The sequence below is a fragment of the Brienomyrus brachyistius genome, chromosome 14 (assembly GCF_023856365.1).
Source record: "Brienomyrus brachyistius isolate T26 chromosome 14, BBRACH_0.4, whole genome shotgun sequence".
Lineage (NCBI taxonomy): Eukaryota > Metazoa > Chordata > Actinopteri > Osteoglossiformes > Mormyridae > Brienomyrus > Brienomyrus brachyistius.
This window is the reverse complement of record NC_064546.1, coordinates 5240276-5262639: the sequence shown is the minus strand read 5'-3', so window position 1 is coordinate 5262639 and position 22364 is coordinate 5240276. Positions and strand designations below refer to the sequence as shown.

The 22364-nt window shown below is 42.5% G+C and overlaps 2 protein-coding genes across 2 annotated transcripts; one reads left to right on the top strand and one right to left on the bottom strand.

Annotated features, from left to right (window-relative positions):
- The first annotated feature begins 2893 nt into the window (after positions 1-2893).
- Positions 2894-5819, top strand: clec14a (C-type lectin domain containing 14A). Its single transcript, XM_048974182.1, has 2 exons — positions 2894-4252; positions 4968-5819. Exon 1 carries the CDS (start codon positions 3346-3348, stop codon positions 4216-4218), a length of 873 nt encoding a protein of 290 aa, XP_048830139.1. The 5' UTR covers positions 2894-3345; the 3' UTR covers positions 4219-4252; positions 4968-5819.
- Positions 5820-6279: 460 nt separating this feature from the next.
- Positions 6280-9322, bottom strand: sstr1a (somatostatin receptor 1a). The gene has a single exon (XM_048974172.1). It carries the CDS (start codon positions 8930-8932, stop codon positions 7814-7816), a length of 1119 nt encoding a protein of 372 aa, XP_048830129.1. The 5' UTR covers positions 8933-9322; the 3' UTR covers positions 6280-7813.
- Between the last annotated feature and the right edge of the window lie 13042 nt (positions 9323-22364).

Below are 22364 nucleotides of genomic sequence, written 5' to 3'. Positions count from 1 at the left end.
AATGTCCCTCACACCAATACACCACCACCAGCAGCCTGAACCGTTGATACAAGGCAGGATGGATCCATGCTGTTGTTGACGTCAAATTCTGACCCTACCTTCCGAATGTCGCAGCAGAAATCGAGACTCATCAGACCAGGCAACATTTATCCAATCTTCTATTGTCCAATTTCGGTGAGCCTGTGTGAATTGTAGCCTCACTTTCCTGTTCTTTGCTGACAGGAGTGGCACCCAGTGTGGTCTTCTGCTGCTGTAGCCCATCTGCCTCAAGGTTCGACGGGTTGTGCGTTCGGAGATGCTCTTCTTCAGACCTTGGTTGTAACAAGTGGTTTTTTGAGTTACTGTTGCCTTTCTATCAGCTCAAACCACTCTGGCCATTCTCCTCTGACCTCTGGTATCAACAAGGCATTTTCGCCCACAGAACTGCCACTCACTGGATGTTTTCCCTTTTTCGGACCATTCTCTGTAAACCCTAGAGATGGTTGTGTGTGACAATCCCAGAAGATCAGCAGTTTCTGCAATACTCAGACCAGCCCGTCTGGCACCAACAACCATGCCACGTTCAAAGTCACTTAAATCACCTTTCTTCCCTATTCTGAAGCTCAGTTTGAACTGCAGCGGTTCGTCTTGACCATGTCAACATGCCTAAATGCATTGAGTTGCCACCATGTGATTGGCTGATCAGTCATTTGCGTCAACGAGCAGTTGGACAGGTGAGTGTAGACAGTGTGCATTGTGCAGTAATGTTTGTAGGAAAGTGAGTCGTATCAAGAGTTAAGAGTTAACTGCAGCACAGACAACATGTAGCTTTGGGGGTCAGACATCTGTAGCATCTGCCAGAGAGGTGAGTCTGGAAGAACTGATGAACTGGAAGAGAGAAATCAGAATGTGCTGTTAGATCAATCACTCATAGACAGCCAGGGCATGTGATTTTTTGTTGCCTTTTTGTTTGTCTGTGCTTACATATCCAAAGAAGACGACCTTTTTTGTATCTAGATTATGCTTAAAATGCATCTAATTTTGGCATGGGGATTTTTATGTTGTTATGTGTAATTTCACAAATGTGTGTGTGGATGTGTGTATACAGCCTTCCTTTCATTTGTATGACTAATAAAATCACAAAAAAATATCATAAATTGAATACAGTATATACATCAAAAAACTGTTTCCATTATTTTAAATGGGAAAATTATAATGCGTTTTTAGTGTAAATTTTCCAAATATCAAGAGTCAATTAAAGTTCTTCTCGACATGGCATTTGAGCTAAACACCATCAAGGCGGGGCGCTGTTTGCATCAAACACAAGGGGGCACCACTTTTCAGTAATCAGTAACATACCACCCACCAACTGCCAGAGAACCTCACAGCATCCCTCTTACTGCCCAGACAGCTTGGGACAGAATTCTCTCTCCACCAACTTCATCATCAAACTTTGGATGTCAGTCCATTTTGCTAGGGCTGTTGGGGGGGGGCAGTGAATTTCTTCATCACGTTCAGGTGCTGGCAGACTTCCTACATCACGGCCTCCTTGAAGTTGTAGCCCTGGTTTCTACGCAGCTCTTCTGGGGCCCAAAAGTGGCAGAACATCTCAGTCACCAGCTTCTGCCACGTTGTCATGACACCCTGATCCTGCACAGAATACTCCTCCTGGACGGGACCAGGAATGGCCCAAAGTTTTTACTGGCAGTCTCTCCATGGGCACCCTGGGTGGTGGGGGGGGGAGTACCTGGGAAACCCTCCTTGGCGGAGCAGGCGTTGCAGCAGTGTGGCTTAACATCACTGCAGCAGGCAGCCCAGCACAACCTCTGCCACTGGGGGTTCCCACTCACTCTGGGACCGGTTATGGCCAGTACTGAGCCCTGTGGCCCCTCTATGGGCAGCGTTTTCATTGGTGTTAGTGCTTTCACACCTCCATGGTCGTGTGGGTTTCCCCCTCATAGTCAGAGGGCATGTCCATAGTAATTTATTGAAGCTATCATGTCTACAAATAAAACAACAGAAACGACCTTTATTGTAGTTAAATGTGAGTTTTTCAGGCCAGCCTTGGCTCCTCTGTGCTTGTGTCCAACCAAGCAGCCATGATCCTCTTCTAGCTCTCCCTCTTTTCCAAGCTCTCTCTGTCTCCATGGTTATGCTTCCTGTTGTTCTGATTGCTGTTTCCTGTGTTCCCCTTGGCTCCCTCCTGGCACTTGGACTCCCAGGCCAAGAGGTTGCTTTGGAAAGTGTTTTCAGCTTTGGAGGTTCTTCCTGCCATTCTCTCATATCTTCCCCAGGAAGCATCTGTCCTAAACTCAGATAATGGCACAAACCCAGAGTAGTAGCACTCACAGTGGACATTGAACTCCCCATGTCTCTCTGGAGGCTCTCATAAATAATTTGAGATAAGTTTTGTGCAAATGGGGCCAGCCCAGCATGTAATATATTGACATATAATCTTGGGTGGAGGCTCTTTGCTTTCACAATCCACCAATTCAGTGTTTGTTTCACCATATCCTGAAATGGACACACAGTAGCTAAGGACCTAAGTGACCTGTACTATGCCGCTCTATGTCAGTCCGGATCCCCGGCCCACAGGGAACTCTTTTGCTCAAAGGTAATTTTAGTTCCTATTTTCCATAATTTTTTATTTTAACACTTTTTAAAATTTTGGTTACTTTTTGGTTTTATATTTCAGTATATTTTTATATTTAATTCAGTTTGCATTTTTACAGAGCTTCATAAATTAGTTTTCTTTTAATGAAAGAAGCCCTCGAATGAAAACACACAGCACACAATGTACTATGAATAACGGCACAGCTTCAATAAATTCTCCGTAACATTTTCTATAATGAAATAATTTAATAATAATAATAATAATAACAAAAAAAACAGTAATTTATCTTAGAAAACTGCGGCTTTGAAGCAATAATGCATTATTATTTCTTTGATGGTGCTAACTTTAATTGCGTAAATTTTGATCCTCCAATGGTAGAATAGAATGGGAAGCTGACACCGGTTCCCCTCACCCCACATAGCAAGCGTGCAGTACTCACACTGTATTAATAACTGTTTGCTGCAGCATTTTCCCCCTAGAGTGACTGTTTCTTTAAATGCCCATTGTGTGATATTTGTCTCCTAATAAGTGATCTCATTTTTATAATGTCTCCCTACTTCCCCCCATTTTGTGGAAGTGGACAGTTTTATCTAATCGAAGCACACTTCCCGTGTTCACTGCCATTAAAGCACCTCCCAGAATTAGTGGAGAAAGCAAAAAATTGCAAGCTGTGGCAGCCAGTGTGATCTGGAAGAAGCTCACAGCAGGCCAGGCAGCTGTGTGAGTGCAGTGAAACTCACTGGGAAAGGAAAATGAAGCTCTGCATTTTCTTGATGTTTTTCATCAGAGTTCACTGCCAGCATGCTGTAAATTTCTTCGTTCACAATGAAGAAGCCAGTTTTAATGATGCTTTTATTATGTGTCAAGACTCTGGATTTCTGACAGACATGAGTAGCATGGAAGAAGTTAAGAGCGGCATTCTTCCAGCTGTGTCCCGCGCACTGCATTCGAAGGGGAATTTCAGTTTCTGGATCGGTCTGAAGAAATTCAAAGTGCAATGTTTCGAAAAAGGACAGCCTTTGTTTGGATTTGTGTGGACGGTAAACAACAGTTCCCTGTCAGATGTTAAAAAATGGAGGTACCAACCTAGACAAACCTGCTTAAACATATTGTGTGGATCACTGTCTGTGGAGTACAGCGGAAACAGCATTACTGACTGGGGGTTTGAGGAGAAAAAATGTAACACGAAACAAAAGTTTGTTTGTAAGAAGGTCTCGGAAGAAAGAAGTACAAATCCTGACAAAAATGGAACCTCAAATAAAGGAAGAGCCGGTTTGCTTCCCAGAACTAACCCCACAGATTCCTCTGATTTCATTCTGTCTGTACAGCCTCCTGTGAAGAACAATACTCCATCCACCACTACTCTGAGAATGGTCACAGCCGTTGAGTCCAGTGAGATTCAGCACAGCAAACTTAGTGTTTTCATGCCTGTGTTGATAGGGCTGTCAGTACTGGTTCTTTTGGTGATTGTCATCTTGGTCATTGTCAAATGCTGCCTCATCAGGAGGACGAAGAACTGCAAGGGGAAAAAGGGGCCCAAGGGGCCCAAGTCCAAAGAGTCGGTTGATCTAAAAGAGAGAGATTCTGAGGAGCAGTTGAACGAAAAAGACATCTTAAGAAGCTGAAAAAACAGACCTGAGCTGAGAAGCTTATTCATGGGTAAATGACTTTTGTTTTGCATTCCTTTTCATTAAAATTGTAGCATTAGTTACAATCATTATTGTTAAATAATGATGACTGTATAACTTAATCTAATGTTACAGAAAAGACATTGTTATAGTTTAGATGTGCAAAATTAATATTAACGTGCATTTTTATGTATATGTATAGCACATTTTCAGTAATTGCTAAAATGAAGTTTAATACCAGTCCAAAGTGTGGGTATGTCTGCTTGAAAGTATTATCATAATATTATAACATTTGTCTATTAATTAATAGGTCTTATGTACAAATGAATCAGAATCGGTGTCTTTGTGAGAAGATAGCCTAGTGATTCTGAGGGCATCACTGGTGCCTCACACCTCCAGGATTGGTTGTTTGCATCCCAACCTGTGTGTGAGGAGTTTGATTGTTCTTCTCATGTTGTGCCAGATTCTTCCACATACTCTGGGTTTCTCCCACAATGCAAAGACATTTAGCCTAACTGGAGCCTCCAAGCTCCAGTGGATTGATTATCCATGCTTGATTATGCACTTATGTGTGGATGGACTGGCATGCCATCCAGGGTGTCTTCCCATCTTGTGTCTTCTTTGTATGGAATTGTTCCAAACCTCGCTGGAACCCAGAGTAATATAAGTGGTTGGAAGAAGGATAGTAGGAAGGATACAGGTATTTGTAAGTTGCAGAGTTGATGACTTCATTTCTGCAAATATAGGTCCCACTGTCAAGAGGGGAGGAGGCAGATAGATGTTTGCAGCTGCTTCATCATCTTTATCATCGCCATGGCAATCCCAAGCAGCATGCTTATCCTGACATATTTCAGAGACATGTCCTGCCAAGGCGACTGCAGATTAGGCAGTTCTTCATTTTTCTGCAAGATAATGACCCAAACACACACAATTGTTCAAGAAGAGGGGAAGATGGAAACTGAAGGACAATTCAAACTGATGACCTGGCCAGGCTCCAAACCTCATTCCCAAAAAGGTGTATGGGCTGAGCTGGCCTGAAGAGTCACAGCAAAGCAACCTACAGGCAGCCTGAGACTCCGGGAACCACTGAAGCTGAGCAGGGGGAAATGCATCAGGAGACTCCACGATGAAATTTGCTTCATGTTTGTGAAGCTGTTAACCAGCCAATTGGTGGTTATTTTGAGGAATACAAGACTTAGAAACAATTAAAAATTTCCATGACTACTGCTTTAGCATTCCTTATGTTTTTTATATCTTAATGTGCTTTTTAACTTTTCTAGCAGATGTACTCAAAATTTTCACTGGTACTATGCATCTAGCTCAATGAGTCTGTATAAAACTCATACCATTCAAACAGCTGGTGTTATTGCTTGTCAAAAAGGTGTTTCACAAAATATTTCATGTTTCAAGAATCTCCAGGCATTTCTGCATTTTTCCAGTACTGATCAGGCTTATCTTCCTTTCGGTAAATATTTGTTTATTTACTTTTGCTTGGAACAGAATGACTACTGTACATATTGTGCCAGCAAGCGATGTTCTAACTAAGCAACCAAGAAGTGTAAAATAATGTAAAATAAAAATGTATATTACAACACACACTCAGGTTATGTATAAGAAATTCCATAAACTCAATATATCAATGGCACGGACATAGGTTTGGTCAAAATTTATAATTTTATTAATTTATTATGACATAAATTCGTTATTTCTTTTAACTTTTCCGTATGTTGATGTTTACATGTGTTAAATCTGGTTGAACCGAATTCTGATAAATTTGTGTGAGCTGTAGGCCTTACTGATCTAAACATTGTTTTCAAGAAAAGTTCAAAATTACCATTTGCAGTTTCTTAATAAAACATTCTCAGTCGATTGCAAAAGCGATTAACTCACTGGGATGGTAAATAACATTGGCTTTTGAGTTGCATTTGTAACAGCAATGAATCTTACCTAAGGAGCATAACTAAATTGCAAGCAATAATAGTTTTTAATAATATACCCCATTATGTGTAATCGAAAATGATCTCGGCATGTAAAAAATCAGTATATGCGGATAATACAGTCCTGGTTGCATTAAAATAATTCATGTTTGGACTAAAAAAAATATATGTGAAACAAGTATCAACAGAAGAAAATCTTCAGCCAAAGGTTGGACTTGAAACGCTTTGTTCACTGATACTCAAAAGTGCAGTGTGTACGTCATGAAGACACGAGCGCCTTTAGTGCGGAGCGATGGAGCCACACAAACTATTTCCTGTCATTAAAAGTGGTATGAAGTCACACACCCACTTCCTTTTTCTGAATTGCCTTTTATCTTTTTGTACTTAAATAAGTATTTTATCTAGGTATTGCTCAAGTCATCACCTTTTCCAAAATGTTTTTGATATTTATAAGTTTTGATAAGTGTTCAAAAACACTAAACGTCAAAAAAAATGTACCAAAACAGCAACGACTTAGGAAACCCAACTTTCCCTCTCAGTTTACTGGTCATAAGCATGCAATAGTAATCGAAAGAGAAAAGCATAACATTCTCCATAAGCCTTCTCTTCTCCGTAGTAACCGAGTATACAGAATCAACTTAGGTCTCATTTTCTAAAACAGCGACCTGGGGAAATATTGTTTTCTCAAATGAACTGTCTCTCAGGTGACTTTATTTGTAATTAACCTTCCTCGAGATCCTTCATCGAGAATGTTCGTCCTTTTTTTAGTTTTCCTTTTACTCACTTGTAGGTTAGTAAAGTATTCCAACATTCCAGTGCTATGGATTTTGGTTTTAGGCTAACAGAATGTTTCATACCATTGCCATGATTAATTATCTGTAAAATAGCCTTTTTTATTGCCTACAACAGGTTTTCACTAATTCCCCAATACATATGTATGTGTGTTTATGTTCAGTAACATTTATAATGTGTACAAAAATAATATTATATTCAACGTTGATTTTTCTCTTTCTATAGATATACCACAAGTGGAAAGATGGAAGAAAAATGCCGAGACGGTTTTAAGTTCTTTTTTTAGCAGATAAAAATGCAAGTTGCAATGTTCGCCTTGTCTCCTCCTTGTGGTTTTCCTGCGTGCGTTGCAGACTCTGCATTCTTTGCCCAGTTTTATAGCCTACTGTTGTGTTTCGACTATAGTAACATGCCTTTAACAATAGACAGTATTTATGACCAGTAAAGAATGAGAGTTTTTGTTTTCCTTGTTGTTTTGAGATGTTAAACCACGTCAAGCTGTGAGCGTTTTATATTTAAGTGTTAATTGCAAATTATGTTCAGTCGCGGTTCCCAAAATAAAGGTGCGATGTTTCCCCGTTTTCCAAAGTCGGCAAACTATTTCAATGCCAAAACATTATTAGTTTTATAATAAATACCTGTTCACACAGAATAAGACACATATTTCTTCATTCGCTACTTGTTTGAGAACAAGGTAGGCTATTAAAGCAAGTTCATTACTAATAGAAAGAAATCATTTACGCGCTATTTTAATGACACAATTTAATTACGTTAATAAAAAAGACAGAAACGGCGTTACCCATATGGAATAATGCAATAAGGACATTAAAACACATAATGATTACATTAATTAACTGGTCTGGCTACAATGTAGTGGTTCTTGAGGTGCAGGTACCATTCCTGTAAGCGCTGTCCGACTCCATATTATCGGGCTGAAATTCATCCACACTATAGCCGCGACTTTTCAGGGCTGTGGCATAGTAATCAATGGGCTCTTCCGTGGCGTTGTCCATCCATCGGAGGCACAAGATCCTTTGGAAAGAGCGCTTGAAATTGTCCGACAGGAATCCATAGAGAATTGGATTAGCGCAACTGTTGGCGTAGCCTAAAATAACAGCGAGCTGGCTGACGGTCGCGTTGTGTCGCCCCACGAAGACGTTCACAAGCTGGACGATGTGGAAGGGCATCCAGCAGATCACAAATACTGTCACCACCATCATCACCATCAGAGTTATCTTGCGCTCGGACTTTTTGCGCTGTTGCCAGCCCGCCTTCAAGGCGACCACTCTCATCTTAAAAATGATGAGAATATAGCACAGGCATATAGCAATGACTGGGAACAGAAAGCCCATTAAAAAGGCATAGATCACAAATACAGCCATCCACTGTCGCACCGGCTTCGGCATCTGCATGTTGCAGGCAACTGAGCCATCCGAATTTGGCGCTGTCGTGGAAAATATTATAATGGGCAAAATTACTACAATAGAGAACATCCAAACCCCCATGTTGACTATCTTGGCTATGGTAGGTCTTCGGTATCTGGCAGCTTTGATGGGGTGCACCACAGCAATGTAACGGTCTATGCTCAACACTGTAAGGCAATATATACTGGTAAACATATTAATAGCATCAACACTTAGGACAAGTCGGCACAAAAGCGAGCCAAACGGCCAGTGGTGGAGCAGAGACGAAGTCACCAAAAAAGGCACACTCAGCATCAATAACTCGTCCGCGATCGCCAGATTTAAAATGTAAATGTTGGTCGCCGTCTTCATTTTCGCATACCTGAAGATCACATAGATTACCATAGAGTTCCCACACAGCCCCACCAAGCACACGACCGAGTAAATAAAGGAGATGAGGATTGCGCTGCCTTGAGATTCGCCCTGTGTGTCGTTCCCAGACGAATTCATAAAGTAAAGGCTGTCCTCCAAACTCAGCTGCTTGTAGGAGTTATTCGGCAGCATTTTCCTCGCCACCATCCGCTGTTAAAAGTAACTGCAAAGAGAATCCTTCTTGCGCATAATTTTGCTGTTTGCAATTGCACTTGCACCTGAACTCATTTGCAGCACCAGAAGAACTGTCCGGAGTATGCGTACCCCCGCTTCTCCCCTCGGGCAGCACACAAGGCGTTTCAGCACCATGGATAGTGACCGCCGGTAAGGCTCCCTGACTATTATTTGCCGGTGTTAACGTAAGATGCTGCAAAATGACGTTGTCTGTTTTGTAATCGACAGTAGGACTGCTAACTGAAATAGATCTTTTGATACACGTCACCAATCCATTTTCCTGTTTTTCGTCAGCGGCACTCACCCAACCGTTTAAGTCATTATTTCTCATTGGCTTTGCACTATGTACGTACCAGTTCAAATATTGCTTCTGCAAATCCTTGGCACATGCATCATATCGCATGGTGTCGTATGCATGTACAAGAATATTATCGACGTGGTGCGATACAAAGTGCAAAAAAAAAAAAACATTAGTGCAAATGCATTTAATTTTCATGTTGTCAGATCATTTAATTTGTTAAACCAGTTTTTAATGCACAAACCAGCAGTACATTCTGAAGCAGCTGGTTGACTTTTTATTTTCACATTGTCTGTTTACATCACACTTTAAGAAATAAGCCCAAAATATCCAATTGAAGGATGCAGCTGTTGTTGCTTGACATGGGAGAGATTTCTTGTCATTATCTTACAGATTATATGCTTCATTTTAGTATCCTGTCATTCATCTTATGCCAATATCCATACTGGTGTTTTTGCCCATGTGATTAAAATAAAGTAACTAAAGCAATAGACCATACCCAAAATCTGAACCCATGAGGTTAAATTAGCGCGTGACAATCTGTTTCGTGCTGAAAATTGTTTTACACATCAATTGTTAAGTGATCACTGGGTGTCATTCGCAGTAGTTTTATTTCAGACCTCCCTGCTTATAAGCACATATGTGAATCTTCTGCAGCATTAAGGCCAAGATCTGTTTTTATTTTTAGAAAAAAATTATTTTCTTGTCTGGTAGCTACATGTATTTATTTATTATTTTGATTCAATTTGCTTAGCATACATATGATGAGGATGGCAGACTTACCTGTTTTTCCATGTATAAATTACATTTGAATGTAAATGTTGTCAGCCGCAGGAAATGTTATATTAAATACTGTCAATCAAGTCAAAACCAATAAAAGAAGAATAAATGGCTGTTCTGATGTATTGATCGAATGATGTATTGAATGATTGTTCGATTACCCATTCTGTGCTTGTTCACTTATGACTGTATTAACAAGTCGTATACTTCTATACTAAAGACTATTCCAGAGTTCAGTCTATATATAAGCTCAGGTTGTCAATTTAGAAATGAGCTTGTTATTCTTAATATATAAATACTTATTTTTTACATATTATTTTCAGGTTTAAGGGAAAATATATATTCATAATATGTTTTCAGACAAGAGCAGAATGTCTGGCTAACTTGATGAAAAGCACACAGACCTATAATCAATCCATCCATTTTCCAACCGTGTATCCTGGCCTGGGTTTGGGGGCCTGGAGCCTATCCCAGGCAGCACAGAGCACAGGGCTGGGGTGCAGCGTGGATGGGATGCCAGTCTATCGCCAGGCACATACACTACGTGCAATTCAGAGATGATGATTAGTCTAATTGCATGGCTTTCAAATGCAGAAGGAAACCATAGACCCTAGAGAAAATCAGGAAAACATCAAACAGCATATACAGAGAGCGGAGGCAGGAGTAATACCCTCAGCCCTGGAGGTAGCAGGATGCTGTGAGCCACCCAGGCACTGTAGTGCAGCATCAAACAAACAATACATTAACTTTTTACATGATTAAACAATTATGATCACATATGATGCATGTAATGTTAAATTAGCACAACATTTATAACTGTATTTGCACAATCTCACAAAAAAATTTGTTCAATGCTAGGTGCTGATCATTAACTTTCAGTCTAAACAATGGCTTGTTTAACTATTATATAACTATTTTGCTTTGATCTACAAAACTAACACTATCGGGTTTGGACGCAGCGAAGATTACAAGCTTGGCAAATCTCCCAGTGGAAATCCCGGATGATGCAATTTTAATTATTGTGCCCAATTGGGCACAATAATTAAAGTTAAGAACAGACATTCTTATTTTAAATTGCTGACAATTTGAGTATTTCATACAAAAAATGCTTCAGTTTACTTTAATATTTGTACTGCCATCTAGTGGTAGAGCTAATGGGACTTGGACCAGTCGCACATGAATGTCCACCCTGCATCATTTCACAGTTACATTCAGAGGGAAAATGTGTTTGCTGTCTCTTGTGTGACATAACTCTCATGGTCTTTGCCAGTTGTAACAGTGTTACATAATTAGAACAAGAATTCGCCACAGCATGTCCATTAAAGCAGGAGAATCAGGCCAGAATTAAATGTGTTTATTTGTAGAGAACAGAATTAAATCTGTTTACTGTAGAGGACATTAAACCATTAAATCTGTCATTCAACAGAAACAGTTCAGATTACCAGAGAATGTTCCATTTAGAGTAATATTTTATGCATTTAAAGGTGTGTGTGGAGAGGAGGTTAATTTGGGAAGAATGTTTATTCCATTTTATTTTTTATGTCTATAATTTTGTGTAAATTGGCATCTTTCTATTTTATGCTTTTAACCTAGAATCCCAGCTGGAAGCCAGACCTAAGATTACTCCACATTCTGAATCCCTGTTCAGGCTCCAAACACCAGGCCATTTGTTATTTATGCAATTTATGGTTAAATTCATATATTCGCACAAGTGTCCAGTTGGCTTTGCTCCTGTTCAGATCCCAGGGAAATGCAGCATGTTCTAGTATGTTCACCTGTTCTTGCTGCCAAGGCTACATGTTATGTGGTTCTGTTGACAGTCCTGGCCTGAGACGTACTGGCTATGGAAGTCCTCCTGGATTTAAATAAAAAGTGTGCTATAGCTTTTAGGTGCCTTCCAAATGAGTGATACAAAACTTAAGCATATAAAAAGATGCTGGTAATAAATTTACCTGGGATCTTCTCCCATTAGATCTTCTCAGAGAGTGCGGTGGAAGCCAGATTAGTGATACAGAGGCTGCAGCAAATTGTTCATTAGATGTCGAATAGCATCGGTGCAACAGGCTTTCAAAACACCTCCATCTGCCGGACGAGTTCCTGGTGGCACCTTGGACACTCTGAGGCAGTGAGAAGCACATAGCGTCCCTGGAGCGAGGATAAAAAATCAAAAGCACCCTGCAAATTACTGTGTGAGGTGGATGTAGGTGTCACGCTCGGCTCGTCCGCTCCTCCTGTGTGCCACGCCCCCTGCTTACCCACGTGTGTTTCCCGAATTGTACCCAGCTGTTTCCGTTTGCTGTCATTCAGTCTTGTGTATTTAAGTCCTGGTCTCCCCAGTTTGCTTTGTCTGTCATTGATGTTGTCGATGCCCATGTCCTGTCCTGCCTTGCCTCTATTAAATCCCCGTATACCCCGTACTCCGGTTGCCTTGCCTGCTCCTTGCCCGCACGATCGCCTGTCAGCTACACCCCGGATCGTGACAGTAGGAGAGAAATACAGAGATCCTGTCCTCCTTTCACACGCTAACATACAAAGACTAGACAGGTAAAGCTGTTAACATAAAGAGTGATTTGATGACTGTTAGCATGACAATGTCCTAAACATTAATGTCTCTGTTTTATTGTTTGTTAAAATATTAGAACTGTGTGTCTCCCTAAACTTAATGTCATGCAATGATAACATCTGAACAAATGAAGAAGAATGACATAACTATCTTAGAGAAGGACAGACAGAACTATGGGAGATGGTCCTACCCCAGAAATGTTCTAAGGTGTGATACATGGTAGGGGAGTTGCTAAGATCCAAAGACACCTGAGACCTAATCTGTCTGAGTGCTCTCAAACTGAGAGCATGGCTGCTAAAACAACCGAGCAGAAGAAATCATTCAGGGCTCATTTGGATTCACTTGGAGCTGCAGTACCCAATGGCCCAGGCTTGTGATGCATCTGATACATTGTGTAGGACTTCTTATAAAAAAAATTATTTTGGTAATCCATGATAAATTGTATTGTATCTTGTTCTGGAATATCACATTTTTGGCATACCTCACTGAATGGCTATTTTAAAAATAAATTATGGTCTTGATTAAGACATCCTTCATTGATTCTAACACACTAAAATTGTTAAAGACATTTACTGATTGTGCTATAAAGGCAAAATGAAGACAAATGAATTGTAGATGATGGTAAGATGCATTGATGAACCAAATCTGACTGGGCCCTCAGCTCAGGTTCTTAAAGTAATCCAAAGTTATTCCACCATCTTCAGCAGAAGATTTCTTCAGTAGTTTATGTGTGGGCCTTGCAATGTGTTCTGCTACGGAATCGAGCCGGACATCAGATGATCTCACAGAAGTCCTACTCAATATGACAAAGATGTCACAGCATGTTCATCGCTTAAACCCAGCCTCTTCTCTGTCTGAGAGGAGCTTGCATGCTCTTTCAATGATCTGTGTCTGAAATGCCTTTAATATAACGTCTCTCGTGTGTAGGTGTGCCTGTGGACCCGTCTTGGTGTGCATGTGGTGTATAATTGATGGTTTATGTTACCGTAGAATTTGTGGATCCTAGAAAAGCTTTTCAATCAGTGGGATTGCAAGTGAATAAGAATCTGATGAAAACAGAGGGAAGGAAAATATCTTTTCAAACATAAGGCTGAAATATGTGAACCCAAAAATTTGATTGATTGACATTTGAATGATTTTTTCCATACGTCAGAACTGTCTTCCATTAGCTAATGGCCACTATTTTAAATTTATAAATGGTCATTTATTAATCTAAAATAGCTCAAACGTGTATGACTCAAGCATAAGATATATATATATTTAACGCAATATGAATGATTGTGACGCGTGACAGATCTAATTGCTAAAAAGGCCTTTTGTTGCTTTTTCATTTATTGTAGACACCATTCATGCAGCCTGCTGGTTTGCTGCTGTACTGAAGCAGGCTGCTAATAACATGCCGAGCGTAAGAGAACATATTGTGTTTGTGTGTCCTGTGTGGACAAAAAGAGAATAAATTTAGAACTCTTCAACTGATCATGGGAGAGAGTCATAAAAGAGTCTGAGTACTAAGGGAAAGCAAATCAGGCCAAGAAAAAGGGAGCCAGTTCTGGAAAAGGGAAGATGGGGATGTACAAGGAGAAAGCAAGCTTGCTCTGGAAATGCGGAGTCAGGGATGTACAGGAAGAAGGGGAGACGACTCTGGAAAAGGGGAGATGGGGACGTACAGGGAGAAAGGGAGCCGACTCTGGAAAAGGGGAGTCAGGGATGTACAGGGAGAAAGGGAGCCGACTCTGGAAAAGAGGAGATGGGGATGTACAGGGAGAAAGGGAGCCGACTCTGGAAAAGCGGAGCAGGGATGTACAGGGAGAAAGGGAGCCGACTCTGGAAAAGCAGAGCAGTGATGTACAGGGAGAAAGGGAGCTGACTCTGGAAAAGCAGGGTCAGGGATGTATAGGGAGAAAGGGAGCCGACTCTGGAAAAGCGGAGCAGGGAAGTACAGGGAGAAAGGGAGCTGACTCTGGAAAAGCAGAGTCAGGGATGTATAGGGAGAAAGGGAGCCGACTCTGGAAAAGCGGAGCAGGGATGTACAGGGAGAAAGGGAGCCGACTCTGGAAAAGCGGAGCAGTGATGTACAGGGAGAAAGGGAGCCGACTCTGGAAAAGCGGAGCAGTGATGTACAGGGAGAAAGGGAGCCGACTCTGGAAAAGCGGAGCAGTGATGTACAGGGAGAAAGGGAGCTGACTCTGGAAAAGCAGAGTCAGGGATGTACAGGGAGAAAGGGAGCCGACTCTGGAAAAGCAGAGCAGTGATGTACAGGGAGAAAGGGAGCCAACTCTGGAAAAGGGGAGCAGGGATGTACAGGGAGAAAGGGAGCCGACTCTGGAAAAGCAGAGCAGTGATGTACAGGGAGAAAGGGAGCTGACTCTGGAAAAGCAGGGTCAGGGATGTATAGGGAGAAAGGGAGCCGACTCTGGAAAAGCGGAGCAGGGAAGTACAGGGAGAAAGGGAGCTGACTCTGGAAAAGCAGAGTCAGGGATGTACAGGGAGAAAGGGAGCCGACTCTGGAAAAGCGGAGCAGGGATGTACAGGGAGAAAGGGAGCTGACTCTGGAAAAGCAGGGTCAGGGATGTATAGGGAGAAAGGGAGCCGACTCTGGAAAAGCGGAGCAGGGAAGTACAGGGAGAAAGGGAGCCGACTCTGGAAAAGCGGAGCAGTGATGTACAGGGAGAAAGGGAGCCGACTCTGGAAAAGCGGAGCAGGGAAGTACAGGGAGAAAGGGAGCTGACTCTGGAAAAGCAGAGTCAGGGATGTACAGGGAGAAAGGGAGCCGACTCTGGAAAAGCAGAGCAGTGATGTACAGGGAGAAAGGGAGCCAACTCTGGAAAAGGGGAGCAGGGAAGTACAGGGAGAAAGGGAGCTGACTCTGGAAAAGCAGAGTCAGGGATGTACAGGGAGAAAGGGAGCCGACTCTGGAAAAGCAGAGCAGTGATGTACAGGGAGAAAGGGAGCCAACTCTGGAAAAGGGGAGCAGGGATGTACAGGGAGAAAGGGAGCCGACTCTGGAAAAGCAGAGTCAGGGATGTACAGGGAGAAAGGGAGCCGACTCTGGAAAAAGGGAGATGGGGATGTACAGGGAGAAAGGGAGCCGACTCTGGAAAAGGGGAGTCAGGGATGTACAGGGAGAAAGGGAGCCGACTCTGGAAAAGGGGAGTCAGGGACGTACAGGGAGAAGGGGAGCCGACTCTGGAAAAGGGGAGTCAGGGATGTACAGGGAGAAAGGGAGCTGACTCTGGAAAAGCAGAGTCAGGGATGTACAGGGAGAAAGGGAGCCGACTCTGGAAAAAGGGAGATGGGGATGTACAGGGAGAAAGGGAGCCGACTCTGGAAAAGGGGAGTCAGGGATGTACAGGGAGAAAGGGAGCCGACTCTGGAAAAGGGGAGTCAGGGACGTACAGGGAGAAGGGGAGCCGACTCTGGAAAAGGGGAGTCAGGGATGTACAGGGAGAAAGGGAGCCGACTCTGGAAAAGGGGAGTCAGGGACGTACAGGGAGAAGGGGAGCCGACTCTGGAAAAGGGGAGATGGGGATGTACAGGGAGAAAGGGAGCCGACTCTGGAAAAGGGGAGTCAGGGATGTACAGGGAGAAAGGGAGCCGACTCTGGAAAAAGGGAGATGGGATATGCTGGGAGAAAGCGAGCTGGCTTTAGAAGAGGGGAGCCTGCTGAGGTGTCTCACGAAGACAGAAATGCAATTAATGAATCTTAGCTGCAAAGACTGAATGAGCAGAATCTTACCGTTGGATGTATTTTGTATCATGTCTTTGATGCTGAGTTAATGAATGCAGACAAAATACATACATACCCCAGGAAACAAAAATAACAACCAGCTTCAAAATTACTCAGATACTTGAAATACTGAAAATGACTACCTTTTGTGCAACTGGCTTTGATATATACAGGCAGGCCAATACTCATTACTGTAATTTCCTTTCATGAGTGCATATTAAATGTAACGAGGCTATGAACCATCATTTTTGCCTCATAGCCGGTACCCACTTCATAGCATAAGCACACGTAACACTATGTGTATAACACCTGAGAGGGAGAACTATCATACAAGCAGAACCAGCACAGAATCTAAATAAATCTTTAAATGCCCAATCTATCAAAGAATAAGTCTGTTTTCTTGATGCTTTAGACAGAAGGGTTGCATACAACAGATTTCAAGGACTGCAGTGCAGAATATAATACATTTTTTCATCATTTTATTAAAAAGATATATATGGAAAAAATGATTTAGAGGTTGAAGTGTATTTTGCAGAAATACTTTTTGGGGCACTGTGACCTGGTCTGTGTCCCCAGTGAAGCTGTAGGTATTCCTGGTTCATGTGGCCCAGCGTAAACATGGCAGCGTTTGCTAAAGGTTAAAAGATGGAGCAGGAAGACACTTAAAAGCTATCATCTATCATCTTTCTTCCTCCCAGTCCTTAAAGTATGCTTGCTTTTAGAAACCAACAGTCGAGAGAATTACAGTGAAGGATCGATAAGAGCATGTGGTATTCAGGGGCCTCCATAAGGCATGTGAGTGGTATCTGTGGCTCTCGTCAGCAGCAGCACCCAGCATTCAGACCCTCACTGCTCTCCCAGGACAGGAGTCGCTATCCTTCTCGGGTCAGGCTTCAGATCTCCCCACAAATAGATCAGAACTGACCCATGGATGGAAATCTCCATGCCGTGTCGTCACCGAGTGAGAGTCGAAAACACTTCCCTTTGATAAGCTGGGTTCATTATCCCACTTTGGAGCCAATCCCAGAATTACACTGGTCACCCAGTGCCGCCATCTGCCAGGCAGCAAGCCTCTTGGCTGCCTTCTGGTCTCGCCTGCACCCAGACAGCAATGCGGCAGTTAGGGATCGGGAACAGCTTGCCCTCTCCACTCACTGCGAACACGATGGCCGTTCTTCCTGTGATGAGCAAGTAGGGCATTGGGGTTCGGGTTAAAACACGTGGCTCCCAGCGTCCGTGCTGTCAAAGAGCAATACAATTAGCCACATTGCCATTGTGTTTTGTATTTTGAATTTTTCAAATTTCCAATTGGCATGGTCTCTATCAGAAAAGAGAGAACACAAGGAGTTACTGGCTCAAGGCTCATATCCTGGGGCTCATTATTTATGAAAATCTGAAAGACATTCTTGGCTTCTCACAGCCCCAGCAAGATGTGAGGGTCTTTCAGAAGGGATATTTTTGTATTTCGTTTTTTGGTAAAGCTGCCATTGTTACAGTAATATTACAGTTCTCATATCCACCCAGTCACTGAGAAATGCCACGGTCCATTTTTTAAATGATGGGTTTCCTTTGGGTTCAATTTGAATTTTCTATGCTGAAATCTTACATGTGCTATGAGTAAGAAAAAGGCTTATTCGACAGAAGTCTTTGATTTCAAGATATTTCAGAAGTCAGCATTGTTCATGATTTTAACTAAGGGATGGTTGGAAATAAAGTGAAATTAAATCCTTAATTAAACAAGAAATTAATTGAGTATATAGATTCAATAAAGGAAATAAACGATCTGGTTCATTACTACATAAGAAACCATAGTAAGGCAGTCCCTGGGTTAAGAATGTTTTACTTATGCACAGACCCTGCTGACAAACACACATAAAGCTATATAACTATATAAAACGCAGGTAAAACACAAAGGCTCGTAATAACCACTTTGTGACACTCATGGAAACATTGTATGGCTTCAAAGGTTCATTATTATTAGAAGTGTTTTATTTATTTATTTATTTATTTATTTAGTGTATTATTTAGTAGTAGTGTTACATGCCTATAAATTCAACTTAAAGACAAACTTAGGGAATGGATCTCGTTCATAAACTGGGGATTATCGGTACAATGACATTTTGAAAATCTATTTCAGATTTTTTTTTTAATATTTCGTCAAATACTTTCATGTTGGCATGAAAGATCAGCTTGCACTCTTTCATGCGGACTACAAATGCAAGGTCGAAGAGGCAAATAACTCGAAAGTCAGTAAACACCATTTTCTGTGCCTTTCTGCATAAAGATATTTCGGGTAAAATACCATGATGTCACCTTATTTTGAGTAAGTGAGGAAATCTTCTTGATTGATAATGGAAAAAAAATAATTTCATGCAAAGTAGCAAGGCAGGTACGAAGAATAAAAGAACCATTGTCATATTATTTGCCATATATCTATGCATAACTAATAACTGGAAATAAATCACAAAATATCACATATTGCATAATAGTTAACAGTTTATATTTGTTAGTGAGAATTCCTGGAAATTTTGAAGTGGCTATTAAGGCGTGTGTTTCCATGGATACCAAACGTTCATGCAGCACACTCTTGTGATTAGTATTTTTATTTAGCACTGGGGTGTATAGTATAATATTATTTAAGTTGCTCAGCTGACTGATTTGTCTAAAGTAACCGATATTGTTATGTGTTGTGATTCCATGTTTGTTTTATCAAGGCCAGATAAACATTGTCACTGGGTTTTATTTTTGTAGCAAAAGTTGTCCTTGAAATGTAATTTAGAGACGCATCACAACTCAGTTTGAGAGTGGAACAGATGGCTGGACTAACACTTCAGTTTTTTCATTGTTCCACTCTACCAGTATGCGGCAAGGGGCCAGCTTGTCATGCAGTTGTTTTTCCTGTCTCTTCAGGGCACCCTGGTTCTTAAAAATGTTTCGGTTTTAGATTTGTGTTGTCTGGATACAGACGTCAATCAGCAGGATGCAAACTCGCCTTTTCACTCCCGCTCACAGACACAACGTATGACAAATCATGTCTGAATACGGAACAGGGAAATTTCAAATTGACCATGATAACAAGGTTAAGGTTGCTAAATGACGTCAACTACCATGCATGCCAAAAGAAACACTTAATTATGAATGCTCCATCATAATTAATGTATGTATTGTGATTTTATCTTAATTTTAATACTATAACAGTTCCTTGGGGCCACACTGCACCAAGCTTAAGTGAAGCAGACCCTTATCTTTTGGTCTTGTCTTCATAAACTCTCAATAATACAAATGTATCATAAAACAGAATATAAACTTGTCATGGAAATACATATCATGATAAATATCATAAAGAAGTACGCCAGGCATGCCTTTTATGTATCCGAAAGAAATCTGGAAGGGTAAATAATCTCAGGGACTATCTAGGCACTGTTCCTGTGTGTTTTTATGAGTAATCAAATAAATATGAAAGGCAGAATTTGAGAATTATTTTGGTTGCATTGATTTCTTTTCAGGTTAATTTCTAACGAACTACATTTCAAAGTTTGGTTGGTTTGTGATTATGTTCTATGCATAGTATTTCAGGCAACCAGATTCATTGAGACCAGGGAATCAGGTGCAGGAGTCGAAATACAGGTAACAGGATTTTATTGTAAGGAAACACCAAAACGCAGGACAGAAATGCATGAACAAACATCGATGACCGGACAGGGGTAAGGCAGACACGGAAGCACTAAATACACAGAATCAATTAACAACAACTTGACACAGCTGAGAACACCAGGATTCCACATGAGGTAACAAGGGGCCGTGGCACACAGGAGGATCGGACAAGCAGGTCATGACAGAACCCCGCCCCCCAAAGGCCCGCACACCGGGTGAACTGGGTACAGCACAGGACAGGACCTGGGGAAACAAAAATAAGAACGTTAACGCACCACAGGAAACAGCACCGGCACACAGAACAAGGACCAAAACACCAACCAGGTCAGACAAAACACAGGGAAAGCAGAGAGACACAGGAACACCAAAGATCGGGACAACAAAGGACCACACCAGGGTACAGAAAACCAATAAGAGGAACAAAAGGACCAGGAGGGAACAAAGGCGGAACAGAGGGAAAGGGAGCAAACAGAGGGGGCACAAAACCAGGTGGCAATGAAACAGAGGGCGGGGGTAAACAGGGAGCTGGAGGGCACCCTGGCGGGTGGAAGGTGGAAGCCGTAGGGGCAATGGGGACCGCGAGGGCGGAGCAGGCGGGACCTTCGGCGACCTTGAGAACAGAGCTAGAGGGGACGCTGAAAGGGGCGAGGAGAAAGGTGGAGGGACTCACAAAGGAGGCAAGGAGGGAGGTGACAGAGACAATGGAGGAGGCAAGGAGGGAGAAGGCGCAGCCACAGCCAGCAAAGATGCAGTTGACCGCCCAACAGGAGCCAGGGGAACCACAGGCAACCACCGAGCAGGAGCCAGAGGACCCACAGCCAAAGCCAGGGGGACCGAACATGAAGAGACGAGGTTCTGGCCGGGATCTGCCACACAGGGGCAATGGTCGGGGTGACCCACCAGAGGGGCTCACCGGGGCAGTCACCAGGGATATCCCTGAGGGGTCCCACTCAAGCTCCTTCTCCATCTCCGGGGGGGAGGAGTGGGGGTCTGATGGCTCGGGACCTCCTCGGGGACAGGGACTGGGATTGAGGGCATGGAAACAGGGGCAGGAACAGGGTCCAGGGAACCAGGAAACACGGGGGATGGAGCAGGTGCAACAGTGCAGGCTTCGGGTGCCACCTTGGGTGAAGCAGTAGGCAGATGGGCTCCGGGCGCCGGCGAGTAGCTTACCTCATCCGAAAGCTTGAGGTATTCCACTTCACTGAGGGGAGGCATCTTCTTTTGTGGTCTAGTCATTCTGTTACGGTGCGTTTGGGCACAGACCAGGGAATCAGGCGCAGGAGTCGAAAGACGGGTAAACGGGGTTTTATTTTGGGAAAACACCAAAACGCAGGACAGAAACGCATGAACAAATATCACTGACCGGCAGGGGAACCAGAAGTATTTTGAATGTGGGGGGGACAAACTGATATAGAACTAATATTTAATGTTAAATTTGGGGGGTCCAAATGAATAATTATGTAATGTGAGGGGGACACGTCCCCCTCAGATTTAATGGCAGCGATGCCCGTGATGAGGATCAGACGAGCAGGTCATGACACTATGGGTTTTGCAGTTTTTCTTGAATATTTCCTTTATAGTTTGAGAAAGGCACTATATAAAATAAACATATTATTATGTTTTAAAATTATCATTGGTAAAACAGTAATGATCAATAGGATCAATTCCACCCATCCATTTTTATCCAGTGTTGGGTTGCAGTACGCCTGGAGTCAATCACAGGAAACACAGAACATGAGGCGGGGACACCTTGCATGGGAAGGCAGATAGAAGCACTCAGTTCAGGTTGGGGAGCTGTGCTGATGCAGTGCATTGCCACACCCACCACGCAGCAAAACCCCTCAGGATCCTGGCTGGTGACCCCCCCCCCAGGCAGCCACATGGTCCAGTCCCACACTCTGGAACAGGAGCAGTAATTCTTTAAAAAAAGCTCTTGTCTGTGACCGAGTATGATTGGTTCAGCACTACACTATATCATGTGGGCTTGGGACAATGGCTCTTACTGTATAACCTGATTCTGTACAATGAATGAAATCCAGAGGAAGTGGGTGAGGCAGTGTACCATCCTTTTTGAGAGAAAACTGTGTTAAGAACCTATATAAGAATTACGATTTTTTTTTTTTGTTGTTTTTATCCACTTTGTAGAAGTTACATACAGATGTGATTTTAAATTATGAGCTAACAAAGACGGACATAGTATCCATCCATCCATTTTCCAAACCGCTTATCCTACTGGGTCGCGGGAGTCGGGAGCCTATCCCAGAAGCAATGGGCACGAGGCAGGGAACAACCCAGGATGGGGGGCCAGCCCATCGCAGGGCACACTCACACACCATTCACTCACACATGCACTCCTATGGGCAATTTAGCAACTCCAATT